Here is a 20,580-nt window from a genome sequence, read left to right as displayed (position 1 = left end):
GTACGTGGGGCAGCCGCCTCCGGCCCGAGCTAAGGAGAATCGGGCCCGCGCTTTTTAGGGCAGAAAAGGGGTTTTTCGGCGGCCAGGTCGGCTAAGGGGAGGGGGTGGACAGCCGGTGTGTCTCCGGCTGTTCTCGAACACTCCCAGCTGCTCCCTGGAAAAAGGGAAAACCCCTGGTTTTAGATCCCTTGGTGCCAGAGATCCCTTGTGTGCAGGGGGTCGGGGGGGCTCCATCTCATCCTCCAATGGGTTCCACTTCTAACTGCGTTATGGGCTGCAATTCCCACCGCGTTCCTCAGTGAGAGACATCGGCCTGTCAGCCTTGCACAGCCTGTGAGAAGCAGCTGGGCTTTGATGAAAAACAGGCTTTGGAAGAAAGATAAGAAACTGCTGAGTTGTGCCAAGGTGGCAGGGAAAAACAACGGACATCTGCAACATTAAACTGTGGAAAACCTCAATTACTGTGTTCAGTTTTGGGAACCTCACGACGAAAAGGACATTGAATGACTTGAGTGGGTCCAGAGGAGGGCAACGGAGCTGGTGCAGGGTCTGGAGCACAGGTCTGATGGGGAGCGGCTGAGGGAACTGGGGGGGTTTAGTCTGGAGAAGAGGAGGCTGAGGGGAGACCTCATCACCCTCTACAGCTCCCTGAAAGGAGGCTGCAGAGAGCTGGGGATGAGTCTCTTGGACCAAGTAATAAGCAACAGGACAAGAGGGAATGGCCTCAAGTTGCTCCAGGAAAAGTTTAAACTAGGTATTAGGAAGTATTTCTTTCCAGAAGGGGTTTTGAGGGTTGGAATGGGCTGCCCAGGGCAGGGGTGGAGTCCCCGTCCCTGGAGGGGTTTAAGAGTCGAGTTGATCCAGCGCTGAGGGATCTGGTGGAGTTGGGAACGATCAGTGTGAGGTTAATGGTTGGACTGGATGATCTTAAAGGTCCTTTCCAACCAAGATGATTCTGTGATTCTGTGAAAAGTCCTGAACTGTGAGAAGTTACCTCTGTGTGAACAGCACGTGAACGAGAAGGTGATTGGTCTGCACAGCATGTGTTAGAGTGGTCTTATGCTGATAGGAGGAAAGGTTGATAGCTGTCTAATTGCTGATTTGCTAATTATGAAGTGAGAACTTTACTGACAGCATGCGAGAGCATCAGTATGTACCACTGTAACAATAAACTCTCTCTTTCCTTATGCATTCAAAAGGTGACAGATTAGTATTTCCTTGCTGCAAGAGCTTGCTGGCTGGAAGACTGTTACAAACACATCCACAGCGCCTGAAGATCCGGTCGCATTTTACAGATTGACGTTCCGACAAGTAGTAAAACAGACATCAGTATCCACATCCAAAGTCTTGCCATGATCAGCCAAGGACCTTTCTGTTTACAATCTCATCTGAAGCTTATCAGAAGTAAAGCCTGCAGCCTAGCCCCTCCAAGGCAGGTCAAGATAGGATCGCTGGATCCTGCAGTGCAGTTGAAGAGGGCCTGTGCTCAACTACCAGGGATGGAGGAGTGTATGTGGTTGATTAAGTCGTGGCTGGTTGCCTGAATGGAATGTGCTGAGCTGGCTTACTCAGCGGCAGGATTTCTAGAGGAAGAGAAAAACTGGTCCAGTCTGAAGAAGGACAAGGTCAAGGCTGGGGAAGGTGGAAGAATGTATTCATAGGGGGAACATGACTAGAAGTTTGGGGTCTTATCTAGCTTCAGTGCACTTCTCTGTGCCTTCAGAGGAATTTAAAATATTGCAAAAGTGAGCATCCTTTTAATAAATTGGTTTACATCAAAGTTCTATGTGTATTCTAATTAAACCAGTATGAATTGCAAATGAGAGTCTTTCTCCCTACTCCCAGTTGGAAACATATCTAAAGATCTTCACATGGAGGAGTTACTTGTTTACCTCTTGACATCTCGTTTTCCTCCAGGATATTTAGAGGTTTAGGTTTTCATTTTCAACCAAAAATGGCTGCAAAAGCAATACAAATATATATTTTTTTTTTTTTAATAACAGAGTATTTATGAAAGCAGCAAACACAGGGATTCTTTAAGAGCCTTTCAGCTGTGTGGGATGCACATATGGATAGTAGAACCACTGGGTTAGGGAATGACATCCACACTGTCTGCTAATATTTTAGTGTAATGTTTCACTGAATTTTCATAACCATTTATTTTCAAAAAACAGTCTTAATTATTTTATCTTGTTCATTTTTACTAGCATAACTACAGAATTATGCACTTTAAGTAAAAGGGAATTTAGGAGATTTTTTTTTTTTAAGAAAATTCAGAAATGCAACAGTCTGAAGGGTAGCAGAGAAACAGCATAGACCTGCACTCCTAAATAAAATAATACTTTGTTTGCACTTACAGTGTGTCAAGTGTCTACAAGGATCTCAGAACACTTGACATGTGTTTAGTTCATTCTTACCTCAGTATTCACATCTCACAGGTTGTGAAATACAGAGAGGAAAGTTGATTGATAGACTAATTGATTTACCAAATGTTAGGCAGAAGTTTCTGCCAGAGTCTTATTTCCTAAACCCAATATTTTGTTTCAATTACAGGATCAAAGGAGAATGCAACACATGCTGATCAATGTTCAGATTCAGCCAACTCGGTTTGTAGAATATTGTAAGCACGAATAGCATTAATGCAGCGCAGGTTGTCGTATTTCATGATCATACAGTGTGGCTCTCTGTCTCCTTCTAGTGGTTTACACTTGTTACAGATTTGCTACTAGGTCCAAACTACTACAGATTTATACTTTTGTTTGGTTAACGGGAGTTCCTATACTGAATGCCATAAGTCTTGAAATTTCTTGAGGCAGTTCACTCAGAGGATTACTAGGTATATAAGCACTCGTTTTCTGCTTTAAATGGCTGGGTTGCTTGGTTGGTTTTCAAGATCAGGGAGTAAGGAGTTAAGGATTTACATTTATCCCAGCCAAAATCTGATTGAGATACAGCTCATATAATTCAATTGTTTTATGCTGGTGCCACTCTAAAAATATATTATGATTTTATATATGGATATCTATACAAAAATCTATCCAAGTAAAGCTATACTGCTGTCCAGTACTTAATGGAAGCCATTTCATTTGAAAGGCCTGTGAATGATTATTGATTTTTCTCCATCATTCCCAAAACAACAGAAAACAATCCTGAGTATTTTCTCCAAATCAAAGTGACAGACATCTGTAACGTGATTAGTCCTTTATTATGATGTATCTCATTCATTGTACATACTATATATTGACTCCTGCAGAGTCAGCATTCTTTGTGGAGCAGACGTAGAGGCCAAATCCTGTTGTCCTAACCTCACTGGAAACATTATGTTACAGCCTGGGTTATGCAAAGCACCACAGCCTGACGTACTGACCAGCTGTGGCAGCTCCAGCTCCCAGAAACAGTGCCACTGAAAAAGCTTCTGGAAATGCTCATATAGAAGACAGGACAAAAAACCAGCCTTGATTCTTCTGCTGTGAATCCAGTGGGAATACAGAGAAGGATGGTAGAAGCTACTTGTAACAAAGGGGTTAATAAATCATCAGCAAGATAAAAATACAGATGCTAAAATCAGACCAAAAGCAAAAGGTGGTTGTAACAGGCATCTATAGTCATCCTAAGGGAGAACATAAAGCAACAGAATTGCTTTGTCTGGAAGTCAAGCTTCTTCTGACACTAATTGCTCTTTTTGGCCTTTTAATGCAAGTCTTAATGACAGCAGCTGAGATACTTCATTAAATAATTCATTAAATAAATAATTTCTAAGTAGACACTTTTATCAGGTGTCCACTATAAGCCCTTTTTAGCAATTACCGGAAAGCCTGTACATCCAAACACAGAGAACATTCCCTTTTATTCTGTCTCTGTCTTAAACTTCTGGAGATTCAGTAGTTGTGCTGAAAATGCGAAACCAAGGCAGATTTAAATGAGATTAAATCAATGAGAGTACAGCTACTCTGTGTTGAAACTAAACTGAGAAATTTTGTTACCTCTGGTCAGTCTGTTACTTGAGTTTCAAATGTGTTTGTCTCAACTTGTGCAACATCGTATTTTAAATTATTTCAAGAGTGAGTTAGTCTGCACCTGCGTTCCTTGAGCTGCAGTCCATTTCACGACAGTTCCTGTCCCAGCATGTTTAAAGTCAAGTTATGGACAAAGTCATTAAAAAGCAGAGTACGAGACGGTACCTTTTAAAATCCCAGGTTGGAGCAAGCAGACCAGTTTGGGAGGTACCTCTGTAGTACACTTGTGGCTGAAGGGCCTCAGCCACACTGGGCGTTTCTGGGATAGGCATTTTGTGGTTGTGAGGCCTGTTTCCTCGCAGTGTAATCTAATGAATTTGCAATCATCTGATGTGTGGGCAGACCAGCAAGTTACCAGAAGAGGGTGTAGCAGCAGTAAACTGAAGCATGAACATCCATCTGCTTGCCAGTACCTGCCTGCCTACGAGCACTTACCACTCAGTGGAAGAGGGGTGAGTACCTGATGTTCCCTCTGGTAAATCAGAAGACAAATATTCATAAAAGGAGAGTTACAGACAGCTGCCTGGCTCAATACCATCTTTATGGCAACTTAGATCTCTGCCTGTTTTCTACAGAGACTAGATACAGGCAGAGAGCAGAGAGGCAGGGCAGGAGTAGAGATTTTACAGTGCTTTATTACAAGGCAGATGGTGAATCCAGAAAGAGAGCTCAGGTTTGCACCCAAGCCACTAGATAGGGTAAGAAGGGGAACAGAGTCTTGAGGCTAACCCACAGGGATGCCTCGCATCTTTAGGAATAAAAAAACCTGTAGCACTGACACTTAGGACAACGAAAAAAAAGTGTACCTTCCAAAATTTTTTACGTTGTGATACAGTTTGCTGGATTTGTGGACAGCATAGGTGGCAGCCTAAGCCCAGGTGAACTGAGACTCACCTTTCAGTTAAAACGCTTTGGAAGTGTCCTTTTTTTCTGCAGTCAAATTAAATTAGAACGACTTTAAACCTACTAAACACAGACTCTTTTCCCTTTTGAAAACATAACATTTCTAATCAAAATACATGGAAAAAAGGAAACTGAGTTTGATGTAGCTTTGTTTTAGGGAGGAAAAAGAATATAATTCAATAAGACTAGCTTAAACCCTCTGATTAAAGCTTATTTAACATAACTGATAGGGAGGATGAGATGTACACTGAGATAAAGATAGTTAGTACAGATCAAAAGAGCTTGTGTTCATGCCAACTAGATTAAATGACAGGATGTGGTAGAGTGCTGGGTACCTTATCTGGTTACTTTACATACAAAGCTTTATTCGCTGAATGTAGATATATCTATTAAGTTATATGCATTTATATATGGAAACAGTAGAAATAAATTGAAAGCAATCTACCCTGTGTAGAGTATTTGGTCTGATACTGTTCTAAGATTGCATTTCTTCCAATTAGTATGTAAAGCTGGAATTTTTTATAGCTGTCTCACTAAGATGGTGGAAGTAAACTGTATTAGAAACTGAGGTTTATTTCTAAATGCATTAGCATTTCACCATTCTCACTTGTTAGCTTCTGTGCATATATTCAATAGAACCATATATTTCATACTCCAACTTCATTTTAGCAGGAAGCCTAGGACAACTAGTAAATTAAACTTAGGACCCAAATTGCAGTTGTCATTTTAAAGCAGTTTTTTTATATTTCTTTATCTGCACATGGCCCCTGAAGAGGTGGGATACAGGACTGGAAGGCTGTTTGGTCTAACCCAGTGTGGCTGCTCTTATGTTTCTCATACACTCTGCGACAGCAGGATGTGGGAGGAAGGGAACATGAATGTGAGGAAGGAAAAACACTGCTGGATATGAAGATGCCACAGGCCTGTGCTACTGTGCACTTCTGCAAGGCAGCAGGAAGACTCTGTCCCCCACATCTGCTGAACAGGCCACAAAGTCCTGCCCCGTCAAGCCACGACAGAAAGAAACATGAAGGAAAGATTCTATCATCTCTGCAGAAAGATTGATGACTCAGAAAATAAAAGGTTTAGCATGGGATGCAACTGAACAGAACAGATTTCATTAGCTGCACCTACATTTAATTGTTATTTTTCATTGTTTCTGCAGCGTTGCCTAGAAACCTGAGCTTCACGGTGCTCCAACCTGGAAACACTCATAAGAAGATTGTCTCTGTCTCAGGATTCTTAAACAGTAAGCAAAAGACAAAAGATTAAGTGAGCAGGAGGAAAAAGCCTTTAGTACACAGAGGTCATGGCTAGTGTTAGATTATTTCTGGAGGACAGATGCAGGACAGGCTAGAGCAACATCCCAGCATAACCAGAGCCAGAAGCAGCTACAACTACAGCAGGAGAGGTGCATGGTTCTGTTATGATCGGTGATGCAGGGAAGGGGGCAAGAAGTTGCAGCTCCCTTACCTTTCCCAGCAAATCCACAAATCAGAACAACTGAAGGCTTTGCAACACATGTAGTCATTCACATCGGTGCAAAGTGAGGATAAAGGAGCATTTCTGTGCTGATGGAAACGTTCATGCAAAAAACTCAGGTCCTTGTTATTTTATGAAACACAAATATTGCCAGTGCTGGGTTTTAATGTAAGCAGCCTCTGCCTGTAAGAGAAGAAACTGGGAGGACTTGGAGACTTAAACAGTAATTTACTTGAAAGAAAGAGTAGTTTCAACTGCAAGGCTGTAACAGTCAGTCTAACAGTGGGCAACTGATACAATGCAATCTGGTAAACAGGCTGAGCTACTATTTCTGAATCACTGCCACATAAAAAGGTCCCATCAGGTCTCAATTGCTGTGCAGTTCTGTGGGCCTTACTGCCATTCTGCAACTCATGTCTCTGCCTTCAGAGAACGTCTTAAATGTTTCATAACCTTAAAATCCCAAACAACCTCGGAGAGCTTTCCTCTGCTTGTTTTATTTATGTTGCTGATGGGTTTTTCATAGTGATGAAAAACATTCAGCTTCACTGCCATGCTTAAGGTCAGGGTGTAAAGTTCTGATCAGGAAGTACCCTGAGAGGCTGGCAACCTTGGGTGGCCTCTTGCACACCGACAAGAGAGGAAGAAGCCATTGGTCTGCAAAGGGAATCCCGATTTGTGCCATCAGCACAGGCTGTTTTCACTGCCAAGCTCAACAGAGGAGGGAACTTAGAGGTGCCTCCACGTGGTTCTGCAGCTCCACGCTCTCTGCATGTCCTCAAACATGGAGGTTTACTAAAGATTTACTAACATTGTGGAGGCAGGGAGTATAAGCAGGAGGGAAGGAGATCTCTTGGAAGCAGGGAAAACTGGAGCAAACTCATCTGTCCCAGAGGCTGTAGCTGTACTACTGAGCTAAACAGCGATGGGCTTGTTCGCTGGCTCGGAGACCAGTTGGCACAGCTTGTAACCATACTGTTAAATTGAGCTGGTCTCCAAAGTCAGGCTGCCACACAGCCTACTCAGAGCAGCCCCTGCTCACGCTACAGTCCTGAATCACAACAGCAAATTACTGGGCCACTTGCTAGTTGACCCAGATCAACTATTTAGGAGTTTTAACACTGAAGAGTATGACAGGGAAGAGATATTCTGCTGTGATCCCCTTTGCTGCAGGGTTCTACTAAGTATCTCTGCCTCTTTGCTGGCAATTGCCTTCTTGGTGGCTGAGGAAAAGGAAGGTGAGAGCACGTGGCAGCTCTCATTGCCCTTGAGACCCAAGATACTCCTGAAGCCATCAAGCAACACGGATCCACTTCCAGCATCCTCTGCAGTCAGTGCTGTGCAACTGCAAGAGCAGGTTGTGCAGTGAGAAGCAGATCTTCCCAAAAAGGCCAGCAAGGAATGAAAACCTTTTACAGCCAAGGCGAGAACTGGCCACATCACCAAATAGCTCTGGCCCAGTTCCACAGAAATCCCATCTGGTCGTTCCTCTGTGCTGCCACAGGCAGTGCCACAGCCCTGCTTCACACTGCACACAAAAGGACTCAGCTCTCAGCTCCTGCCTGAGTGAACAGCTGCCCCTGCTCAAAGTACTTGGACTTGTGCTCGCTACTACAAAATATCTTGCATGCACAAAGGCTTTAAATACACTCTAGACATACAGACTGTAATTTGGAGATTGAGGATCAGGCAGTTGTTCTGGTCAGAGTGCTTACTACTGAAAATACAGCAGCAACGGCATCAGGAGCAAGAAAATGCAGGCTTAATAACTGAAAAAAAAGTAGTAAATCGATGTATTTCCTCTCATTTTGTTGATACAACTTTACAGTTAGGCAACTTTATTACAGTGATGAATATGCAGGCCACAAGTTAGTAGCTCCTTACTTATAAATCGGCCAGCTTAGCCAAACAGTCCCTATTTGCTACTGAATATATTTGATGGCAATAATTTAGGGAAGATGAACTGAACTGTATTGGCAAGCTGTATCCGCTGTGTCTGAAGTTACCAGTGGAGGTCAGATGTCCTTTTTCCATGCAATCCCCTGTTTTCCATCTGTGCACCAGTTCCATGATGTCCTATCAGTCCCAGTGGTTGTGAAGGGGCAAGGGCACATGCACTTCCAAATGTCAGTGTATGCTGTGCACCTCACAGGTTTGCCATTTATTCCCTGCTTCAGCTCTGTCCACCAGAGTTACAGCTGCTATCTTGGCGGGCACAAGCAATAATTTACAATAAACTAATACAGTTCACTCATGAGCCATGCTAACTTCATTGGGTAAATTCTCAAATGCTGGTTTTTAATACCTTCTATATCACAGCTGAACTTTGGAAAAATCAGACAACAGGTGATGCTTCTCCCACCTTGACAGCACACTGAACTGTAGCTTCCCATACAGAACCATAACTTGCCTTACTTTGCTTAAAATTCAATCCAAGTCATGGCTAAGCTGTACTTTTTTTTTTTGTGATAAAAACTATATACTGTAGGCCAAATATAGACTACCTGCACAGAAACCTTGGAGGCTGTAATGTCCAAGGATCTGTACAAATGGTGAAAGTCAAAGTAACAATATAGATGTGAAAGAAAAAACCCTGACTTGTAATAGCTGGGGATTGGGGCAACACCTGGTAAAAAACCCAAACCCACTATGTAACACATACCTATATTCTGGCTGCAGTCATGCCCATAAACAGGGATTTCTGTTCCGTGAGCATACAGGGATGGTTTACAGAGGAAACAAGAGATAGCTGCCAAGCAGATATACTGGTTAAATGCGATCACTGGTGGTAGACCCACCAAACTCGGTAGCACATTCCATTCCCTGGCACTGGGCAAGGCAGGGGTTTTCCAGAGCATGCCTTAGTGCTGCGTCAGAGAGGATCTGACCCTGTGCATTTCATCTCTGATGCATTATGATTTATTTAGAACTCACTTTAGTTCTTCAGCTTCCAGGCTGCAGAGGCAAGGTGCCAGTCTCCAGCAAGAGGGGGAACGAGTATAAATAGAGCAGGCTAAGCTGCCACAGGCAGCTTTTGGTCTGCTTAAGTTTCTTGTTTAGCCTGGAAGCAGAAATCCAACCTGCTGAGGAGATACATCATAGTACAGGCACTACTAACAGGTCTTCTCTCCAGCCAGTAACTATCTTCCATTTCCTGGGTACACAGATACAGCCACTTCCCTTCCCTGAACAAGGACAGCACTACCAGTCATCTGTACTTCCCTCCAGCTCACTTAGTTTTTTGCAAACTCACACCATGCAAACCATCACATATTTTAAAAGACATTAAACCAGCTACTCACGAGGGAAACGCACTCCTGCATTTTCAAAACAACAAGTAAAATGAATCCCAAAATTAAGTACCCAGACGTAATGTCACACATTTAATCTTTTGGAAGCCCCCGGGAGCTTTAAGAAGTGTTTTTCACTAGTTCTTGCTCTAACTTGTCTCACCATCATGTAGGCTCACTAGTTTTCCCTTGAATTGTTTATATAGGGAAAGGACATTTTTGCTGCAAGCCAAGTACATAATAGAAATACCACCAAGAGCCCAGTCCTGCTCTCAAGAGTTCTGTTTTCCCTCACAGATACCTATGCCAAGAGCTTTTTCTTCCATTACTCTGCTTGACTCTTAGAGAAACCATATTCCCATGAATTTCTGTTGCCCAACATACCTTTCAGTGAGTAAATTTTATATACAGCACAAAGCTAGTGGAGGCCATCTCCAAACAGTGCGTTTTAGACTCAAAGCACTAGAATTGATTCTTTGAACTCCACATGCCCAGCTTTTCAAAGCAAGCTGCAGCCGAGACTGCACAGCAGTAGTTCCCCCTATTCCCACCTGCTGGGATGCACCCCAAGAGGGACAACAACATTTAAAATAATTTCAGAATATGCTCTCAGCATTACGCTATGCACATAACCAGATGGGATTACTCGTGTGAAAAAAAAAAAAAAAAAATCAGTCTAAATGTTACACTTGAAAGCAAACCATCAGGTCTTAAGGAAGACAGCTGGATCTCATAAATCTTTACCTTCCATCAAATATTTAGCCTACATGCCTCCAAAGAGCACTTGCAGGCCTACGTGCATCTAACATGCTACCCAACGTGCCATTTGCTTCCCAAGGCAAAGTGAAACCTGGATGCCCACCTGCACCAGCGGTTAGCCCGGCAGTTTTGACAGATGGACAGACCTCACTAGCCCTTGCTCAGGGATCCTGAAATTCTGGGCTCAGCCTTAGCAGCTTCGGTGCTGGTGCACAGCACTGGGAACCCACCTCACCAGGGCATCCCCACGGTTCTGGCAATGCTGAGGCACCTTCCCAGTGCCAAGCCACAGAACAAGATGCCTCCTTCATTGAGGGATGGATTCCTGCTGGTCAAATGTAAGGGCTGCTTTACTGGAAGTAAGCTTTTACTAGTTACAGATATCTCCCCAGTTTGTTACTATTCCTTTCATCCATCCTGGCTCTTGTTAAACCCAAGATACAAGAGACTAAATTTGAAGGCTAGAGCTATCACTGACCTGCTAAAATCATGGACTTCTACAGACACATTGGGTTTATGGTTGATTGCAGTTCTCCTGCTGGCCCCTCTCTGCTACACAGGCATTAATGATTTCTACATTCCACATGCTGTGAGCCTTCTTTACCCACAAGTGCCTGCTCTCTTTACCCTCAGCTGGTTTAAACAATGAGGATAGCCAGGAGTTAGTAAGGACAGTTTTATTTCGCTTGTATTTAGCTGGAATCTGGGAGAAAAAAAACATACTCTATGAGCCTAAAGCTTGTCATCACGTGCTCTTCAAAACAGACCTGACTGACAATACACAGGTGAATTTGTATCCCATTTCCCTCTTACGTTTGTGATCTAGCTATCCCAGTATCATTTCTCTGACACAAGCTGTTACTTGGGGGCGCAATGTTTCTAGATTTTGGGAAGCTGGTGGGACACTAATTTCTTATTATAAATAACTAACACAGTGGTAGCGTAGCAAGGTCCAGTTTGGATCCATCATCACATTCAGACCTTTTAGGCCTGCCTCACCCTCTAAGGATGTGACTTGCTGCAGTAGAGAACTCATCAGTCCCCAGCAAACTGAAGGGACAGGCAGCTTTGGAAAAGGTCTCAGAGCTACTGCCCAGCAGCCCGAGGACATCATGTAGCGCCAGGTCAGTGAGGGACGGCAAACACACGATCTGTCTCTTAGCATGTCGCACCTCAGCGCCACCCTTCTGCTACAGCTACTCACCTCCCCTTTCAATCCAGCTTCCCCTTCTACTTCCCGCAGTCTCCAACTTCCCCACTGCTTCCCCCACCTTAACCTTCAGTATTTGGCCCCTGCCTCTTCCTCCTGCATCTCAATGGTTGGTGGCAGGACCTGGTCAGACATAAGGCCCTGGCCCCTCTCTCTCCGCTGACCAGCCTCTGGTTTTCCTGAGCAATGTCTTCGCCAGACATAGGTGACTCACTGGAATTTGCCAGATACCAATTCCTCATTCTGAAGTCACAAAACAGAGCTGCTTTGCCAATGGCCACACAGGGACTCTTTTTTTTGTTAACCTGGACAAAGCGGACATTTTCCCATCACAACCTGGTTTCAGGTAAAAGTATTTAGCTGTTTCTGAAACTTGCATACACATATAAACTTCAGCTGAAAGCTAATACCAAAGAAGTGACAAATGAAATCATTAGAGTTTACTAATATTAGGAAAGCCCCCACCATGCTTCTGCAAACAGAGGACAGTAACTGGATGTGCCTGTTAAAAAGAACTGGCACCAGCACACACTGGTAAAAATGAGAAAAGAAACAGGTTGGAGACAAGGGGAGTTATAAAGTGAAACTACAGTAACAAAGTTACTCTGTCATGTCTGGTTTTGAAGAAATACTGAATCTGTTAAAAAAAAGAAAAAAAAAAAAAGACACTGTTCTTTGGCTACCTTAAAGTTTTTCACAATGGAGGTAAGTTTTAGTGACTTCTGCTGCAAAATGTGTTAAGTTTTACCCAAGTACTGCACACTGGTCCTGTAAACCTATACAAGTACATTCCTTCTCTAAATCTCTGGATGTTTGAATAATATACTTTGTTCATATTAAGACAACAGTCCATATAATTTTATTTGTAGAATACCAAGTTGCAAACAGACATAGAAACAACAGTACATAGAAACTTGTTATGAAACCAAACTGAAATAATAAAACAGTGCATTTTGCCCAATAGTTTAATTTCAATATGATTTTCAGTAAAAAGCTCACTCCATTAAACCTGAATATTTCAGCATTCACTATAGTTTCTCTAGCGTATTGAAGAATCCTAAGTCACTTTGACAAACATTCTAATTAATATATCCAATAACACAAAGGGTTTCTGTGAGAGTATATAGTAATTTCCACTGCATGAATGCATATGGACAATACTATATATAAAAAAGCCAAACCATTTAACAAGTGTGAACAGATGTGCACTATGATTAAACTGAACACAAACAATTTAAAGCGATTTCTAAAATTACAGGTTGCGCTAACACAAAGGCACATTTTAAATGTAAATTCACATTTCTAGAAGGTTAAAGGTTTGTGCCCAGGCACAATCAAACAACTCTAACTGCACATATCTGAACTTTCAATAGAAAGATCTGGTTTCTATTTCTTTAATCCAGTTTTAATAAGGAAGAAATTAAATTAGAAACAGGAGGGCTCTCCCTCCCATATTTACAGACTGTAAACTATACTGCCTTCTCATCAGAAATTCTAGTTTTCCTGTCAAACTTTGTTAAGCTTCGTAACTATCAGCACCCTCACAGTTTGGTCAAAGGCACCACAGACACACAGCCCCTTTTTGTCAGGGCTCCAGTCTAGGCTAGAAATCGGCTGCGTTGACAGAGTCACATTCTGCAAGAGACTGACAGAACCTGCCACCCCCATCTCAGCTCCTTCAGAATCCTTCTTCGAGCGCTGAGCTGGGTACTCACTGGCAACAAGAGAAGTACAACAAAAACATATGCTTAGGATTTACTGATACAAACACATCATTATCCTCTTTATTTTTCAAAAGAAGGGTTTCCTCTGTTCTATAGATAAGGCAAATAAATGTCTTGCAAATAACAAATAATCATATCCAGCCATATTCACACTGCATACTTAGTAAATATTTCATGAAAGAAAAAATGAGGCAGGAAGTTTTGAATCCTCACATCTCTCCAACAGCCCTTCATTTTTTTAACTGTTCGGCTTTTGCCACCGACAAGAAAATTTAAATCTCAGCTATTCCTCTGAAACTTAATGCACCTACTTCACTGCATGTAGGAGGATTATTTTGCCTTGTGATGTAAGAAGATGTAGACGTAAGAATCCTTAAAAGTTCAGGCTTTCAATAGTCTTCCATTTATCACCTTGTTAATCAAGGATATAAGTAGACCTTGATTATGTTAAGAAAACTGACCAGAGCAAAATTCACCTGTGCTGTTGTCACCTTCTTTTAGGGATTAATTCAAGATTCCAGATCAAGTACTGACACCGAAATCGCCCTTTCTACTGCATTTGTAAGCAATAATTTCAACTAGATATTCTGAGGTTGGAAGAAGGACCCCACTCATCATTTTCAGGGAGGTTCTTTCTTAAGACTTTAAATGGTTTGTTTCTTATTCCCTGTTGCAGGCTGGAGAACAATCACTTACTATTTCCAGAGATGAAGGCTCCCAGCTCCTCCACTCGTCATAAATATATCCCTGTTCTGTGGTAGGTGCCGAACCTGCCATATGGTTGATTTTTGTGCCTAATAAAAAATTAAAAAAAAAAACAAAACAGTGTTGTATAGAAATCAGTTATGGATGAGCTTCACAAGAAAGGACGCAGAATCTTAAAACAACAATGGCTCATATGAAGAGAATCTGCCTGCTGAGGGTGGATACCAGAACATTTGTTCTGGGGTACCATTCCTCCCCCCCCGGCCTTGTGACCTGCGGCCACAGGAGCGGCCGGTGCCCGCACAACAAAAGCCAAGCCAGGCCTCCAGCGCATCCTGCTCTTCCGCAGGGATACAGCAGCAGCCCCACCAAGGTTTCCACTCACTAGTGCTTCAGCTCCTTCAGGGCTGGCTACGTGAGCAAGGTTGAAGACAGGTAAGGTGGCCGAGTAAGCATGGCTTCTAGAACTGCTCTAGAACTGCAGGATTCCCAGGCTCTCTGGTGACATGGTCACCACAATGTTAATTTCACAGACTGACATCCCTTAAAATCATTACTGGAAGGAAATATACTACAAGCACTGTGCAAACACAACAAACAATCTACAAATTTAAATCTCAGCCAGGGCATGGCAAGCTCACATAGCAATAGAAATCTCTCAGGGAAAAACCCCAGCACACACACTCTGACTTATTGTGTATCTGTCTGCAAATGTCCAAAAGGAAAACCTGAAATGCAGCAAATGAAAAGTAAGAAATTCCATTTTTGCATTTCAATACAAACACCAATTCGGTAAATATTTTTGTGTTATCTACCCAAAGTACTTCTAACACCTGTTTTGAATGGTGGTATGGAAAATATTAATTTAAAGGTATTAAGTTGAAACTCAGCTTTCTCTAATTTAGGCAGCCTTGGAGAACTTCACCATAAAAGTTCCTTTTCTCTAGTTACCATCAGATTTTGTTCACCAAAAAAAATACTGTTCTATTAAGAACTTAAGCTAATCAACACAGTGGTCACAGATGGAAGACAAAAAGGTTATAAGAGTTCTCCATATTTAACAGCCTGCAGGCCACTAAGTCTCTCCTATATATCCTTTCACTCACTCTCAATATTCTAATCCAAGAATGTTTGTTTCTGAAGAAAAATAATGATTTCTGTGTCTCATAAGAGGTCTGGTGACTGCAGGATGAGAAGTGTTTGCAGAGAGCTCACTTGATTTTGGGATATATTTAAGATTCATATCTGCATGCTCAAGACAATTTAATATGGCCTCCGATAAACGTGACTCCCAGACTAGGAGCACAGCTGAGCACACAGAGGTGCAGCTGCAACAGAACCAAAGACCAGAGAAGCCCAAATATCCGGTTTTAAAAGGGAGGAAACCCAGGTGAGTGCTGGCAGCTGGATGGCCAGGAGCCAGGACTTGTGCCCCAGTAACATGGGCATCTACTTGCCTATCAAAGACAATTGTTTTAGACCTGTAGTACACTGATCAGTGTACATTCAAAAAGTTTGTCTATTGTTAAGATTTTCTCTGTCTCCCCGATACCTTCTCTGAAACAGAAGCAAAACCTTTGGTTGGATGCTGAGTCCTCATATCGAAAACATGAAATTTTCCCTCAAGTGATGTGGCCACTAGCTTGTTCATATTTACATCTTTTCTGTCAAACTCCACACTGCAAACCTGGAAAAATAAAAAAAATACATTCAGCCCTGAAATTTAGCCACTGATTAAAAAAAAAAAAAAAAAAGGGGGGGAGCTTTTCAATTTGTCAATATGCATTAATGATTCTTACTTTTTACAACGACAACATCACCAATTTGGGAATAACAAAATCATCTGAAAACATGACTCTGCTGAAAAATACCCCATGCTATCCAGACCAAGAATTTGAGGGGTACAATCTGCTGAACTTAAAGATTCCTTGGTACAATCTCAGCAGAAATGTCTTCTGGATCAATTTCGGATAGACAAAATCCTGTTAATTTTTCCATCCCACATAGGAGCCAGAATGAAAAATACTTTTATGGTTTCCTTACCCCGTTCTTAATGTTGGTCTCCCATCGTAGAGACATGGTTTTTAAGTCAAACAATTTAATGTCCCCATTGTCATATCCAGCACACACCACACGTTCCTCTTGATTGTAAGCATTGCCTGGACACAGAGGAAGAATTAATTGGAATATAGAAACCCCCTTTAGTCTGTAACTTTCAGACCTCCTAAGCGTGCAATTCCAATTTATATTTATGGCAGAAAAATATTACTACTGGAATATTAAGTTTTAATGAACCTGGTGGTTTTCATACCTAAAAGGGTATAGAAATATCTATATAGCTTCAAAATTAGCTGTTTCATTTAAAAATATGAACAAAATTCATCTTCCCCCTGCCAAGTACTGCCTAAACCGCAGACTAAAGTACTGCACACTGTTTTTGTCAACCTACACAAATACATTCCTTCTCTTAAATCTTCATCTGCTATGAACACCACCAGAGCAGAAAGCAGTTGGGCTGTTCCTTAACCAGACTCTCAAGCATGGAGCATTAGCAGGACAAGAAGACTTTTCTGTAGACAGAGACTTGCAGGGAGGCTCCGGTGTTACTTTGGCCATCAGTGGATAGATGCTGAAAGCCTGCCTCCAAAAATTCTCAGCTGACAGGATCAAGAAAGCACATCCTTGTCTGGAAGAAGTTAGTTCAAGATGAACTTGGCCTTGGCTCAAGCTTCAGTAACTCCACAGAAAACTGAAAAAAATATGAGGATGCTTTTTCCTCCGTTCACCAAAGCAGAAGACAATGATCAATAGTGATGAGCATTACAGCTGCACCTTCTTACTATCAATGTTACTATAATCCATGCACTTATTAGCAGTTTGTAAAACTTACTCCCTGACTCTAGAGGCATAAAAGGAGCTAATCCAGAGCTACCAGCCTGTGTAGGACACAAGCAGCTTGTTCCCTCTGAAAGAAAAATGCAGAGCACACATCGAGCATCACTGTTGTCTTTAATTAGCCCTTAGCTTCAAGGATCTTCTCTTCAATTAATGTCTTAATGGTTGATACTTGGAACTACACCACAAGAGCAACTGGTTCCTTGTGCACTGAAACATTTACACTCCTTCAGGACCACGCAGCTGGAGATACTGTTTTTACATTCCTAGGCACAGAAATAAAGCTTGCACAGCTTATCTGTGAAATCAAATCATTTAGGTTGGAAAAAACCTTTTAAGATCATTGAGCCCAACTACAAATTATGACCAAAGGTGTAAAGACAATGAGTCCAAAACCCAATTTATCACAAAATCGGCTTCTTTTGAAAAAAACATTAAAAACACATAAATTTGACAAATTTGAAAAGCAAAGCCTGCTACTTATGCATCCATACAAGACAAACTATTTCATAACATCCTGAAATGATAATTATGAAAGCACAGTCATATTAGAGGTAGGAAGTTATAAATTACCAAATGCTACTGTCCAGCAGTCTCTTTTGCTCTCCCCTTGTACAGGTTCCATATTAGCAACAGGAGTATCTTTCTGTCTCGGGTCCCACACCTTCACAGTTCCTGTGAAAGGAAGACAATGGATTTTGTATTATGGGCACACTGTCACGTGACATTCATTTTCCCAAGGAAGGCCTTTGCTTTTCACCCTGATCATTCAAAAGACTGTGAGCATCTCTTTCAATTCCAGACAGCCAGACTGCATTTAGTGGATAGAAAAACAAAACAAAACAAAAAACTACCAACAAAACCACCAAACCAAAAATAAAAGAAGTAGTATTTAAGGGTGCATTTTCTCTAGCTGATACTTTGCATTTGTTCTGCTTTGTATTCTTTCTGTCCCATGCTCAGTAAAAACAGTATCTTTTGCTTGTCTGTAGCTTCTAAAAGAACTAGAGAAAATTTGTCCCAAGCAAGATTCAAAAGACAGCATATGAAGAACTAGTTGCAACAGACTTGTAACTAGTTCAGATGGCAGACTGCGCCTTGCCATCAAAGCTTGCAGGCTACTTTCTCCAAGTAACTGAAAAGACTTGCAGATTTCTCTAACTCACCATCTCGACTGCCAGTCACAATTTCTGGTGCACCTTCCCCAATTCCTAAGCCACCTACACCATCTATACTGTTTATGATTTCCTTATGACCTTTGACAGAATATACTGGTATTTCAGGAGCTTCTAAATTCCTAGGCAAGAAAGAAAAAGAACAGATAACATGGCATTTTTCTTGACACTCAGGATTTGTATAAAAATGAGAGGAAACTTGAGCACAGATTATATAAATGCAGATTAGCAGTGGGAACAAAATATAGATATTGCCATTAAGAACCATGAGTCTTTGTGGGATTCCTTCTTTGGCTACTGCTTTAGACTAGGCTGGAAGTTTTTGCTCAGTTCTGGACCTCCCTGTTTGTAAAGGCAGTTGTGGGATTCACCACAGCAACTCTCAAGAACCAATTTTTATGTTGGGCTCAAAATGAATCATGTTACGGATCAAAATAGCTTTACTTTCAGTAAGTATATACAACTTTATTCACTGATCCCCACCTAGCTCTGACTGCTGCTCTTCAACTTCAAATGAAAGCTGCATTTCACTGTGGGTTTCACGGTTCTTTCTCACTGACTCTCATCCTTTGAGAATCCTTCAGAATTTTATTTTAAATTTCAACTAGTGACTAATCCATGTCATTGTTTTTATTTAAAAAAAATAAAATCATTCCTTGGCAAGAGAAGAATAATTATTATATTATTATAGTAATAGATATATTAATAACAACCACCCCCTTTCTGATCCTATAACTTTACTTGTGTAATTAATCTGTGTATTACCGGTAAATTGATGGCCAAATCATTCAGAGACCTGAAAAAACATTTGAAACTTCAAGATTAAAAATACATCTTTAATCTAGAAATCAAATTTAGATCAAACACCACTTCTTGTTTGTACTCGCGCATCCATTCAAAAGCCTCGTTTCAGGACGAGGACCTAGAAGAACTTTAACAGAACTTTTTGTGGCTGCACACAGAAGATGAAAGTGAGACAGCATTGAATTAAATCATCATGTTGTTTTTACAAAGCAGGCATGTTCCAGTACAGTAGCCAGCGAAGCTTACGGCTGGGTCCCGACCACATGCAGCACAGGGAGCACCTTCTACAAAAGCCAGCCACATACAGAAACATGAAACATCGGTTCAACAGACACGTACAACATCAAATAAGAAAACTTCAAGAGAATACGTGTGCTTACCATATATTCAGGTTTCCACCAAAGTCTCCTGTAGCTAAATATCTCTGCTGCAGAGATGTAGCACCAAAAGTTCCACATTTTATAGGTTTAGCCTTTTCAATCTTTTAAAGAAAGGATACGTTCTGTGTCAGCACATGGGAAAAAGCAACACAACCGCAGACTCCGGCACTCTCGAGAGTCCACAGGTGGCAGATTGAGTGAAACGTACACAGGATATTCGTCGTAAAATACAATTAAAATGCCATCAAAGGCAAATTACACTTAGTATTTGGTTTCTTTGAGCACATAAAAGCAGGGATTTCAGTTTAATGATCTTAAACCTCTCCCCTCAGCTGGCTAACGATACTCGGGAGACTGCTGCCTCTGCTGACGTGCAACGCAGAGGGAAGCCCAGCTCTGCCCCGAGCTCCGCCGGGGGAGGGAGAATTAACTCTTTATCCCTTCCGCAGGTCCGCGGCAGCACCTCGGCCCTACACAACTACATTAACAGTGAAGTTTATTTGCTTGCGGCCCTGCGGATCTTCACGCACCCGAGGCACTGTTACCCCCGAAAATTAACGAATCCTCAAAGCTCAGTCTGCGTTAAACAAAACCAAACCCCATCAACCCAAACACAACCGGAGCCCAGAGTCTCTGCCTTTCTAATTCCTAAACAGATGATATATAAGCAAATTAAGGCAGAAATTCTAATTTCAAATGTTAAGGAGAATACTAAGCCAAGACAATGTTTTTCAGACGATCCTTAAATTTAGGCTGTATGAGGACTTCCGTAATCCATTTTTAAATTTGCGATTTATAAATGTACTTTTCATTCTCTTACGTCCTATTTAAAATAGTATTACCAAGTGGTATAATCTCTGTATTTCACCTCTGCCTTATTGAAATTGTTAAGCCGCGCACTTTGGGCACTTTTATATCCTTCCCTGTAAGGCGAACCGTGACAACGAGCCAGACCAACGCGAGGGAACGCGGCGACACCAGTTACGGGATTACCGACCGGAACGGCCACACCAGGCCAAATACCGCGGTTTTCTTCTCATTTTCTTCCCGCCGCCGAGTCCCGCTGGCTCCGGACAAACACCGGGGTGCGTGTCGTCCCCCACCCCCGCCTTCCCGAGGGGGCTGCGATCGCCGGGCAAGGCCTAGCGGGCCTCGGCTTGCACCAGGCCTCGGTTTGTGTCGTGTCCCCCCCGCCCCGGGTCTCCCGCCCCGCCGCCGGCGCTCACCTCCCTCAGCA

At 42.1% G+C, this 20,580-nt stretch overlaps 1 protein-coding gene across 1 annotated transcript in view; it reads right to left on the bottom strand.

Moving 5' to 3' along the window:
* Nucleotides 1–12,490: 12,490 nt before the first annotated feature.
* WDR92 (WD repeat domain 92) overlaps nucleotides 12,491–20,580 on the bottom strand; it is an 8,149-nt gene continuing 59 nt past the window's right edge. The window contains exons 2-9 of the mRNA XM_026844693.1: nucleotides 20,367–20,573; nucleotides 19,344–19,444; nucleotides 18,151–18,281; nucleotides 17,558–17,659; nucleotides 16,133–16,248; nucleotides 15,642–15,776; nucleotides 14,081–14,178; nucleotides 12,491–13,374 (exon numbers count right to left, since the gene is read on the bottom strand). Of these exons, the coding sequence (XP_026700494.1) occupies nucleotides 13,167–13,374; nucleotides 14,081–14,178; nucleotides 15,642–15,776; nucleotides 16,133–16,248; nucleotides 17,558–17,659; nucleotides 18,151–18,281; nucleotides 19,344–19,444; nucleotides 20,367–20,573 (1,098 nt within the window). The 3' untranslated portion in view covers nucleotides 12,491–13,166. The remainder of the gene's footprint in view (nucleotides 13,375–14,080; nucleotides 14,179–15,641; nucleotides 15,777–16,132; nucleotides 16,249–17,557; nucleotides 17,660–18,150; nucleotides 18,282–19,343; nucleotides 19,445–20,366; nucleotides 20,574–20,580) is intronic.

Source organism: Athene cunicularia, assembly GCF_003259725.1.
Source record: "Athene cunicularia isolate RWA chromosome 3 unlocalized genomic scaffold, athCun1 chr3_part1, whole genome shotgun sequence".
NCBI lineage: Eukaryota > Metazoa > Chordata > Aves > Strigiformes > Strigidae > Athene > Athene cunicularia.
The sequence above is the reverse complement of the archived record's forward strand: the minus strand, read 5'-3'. Positions and strand labels throughout refer to the sequence as shown.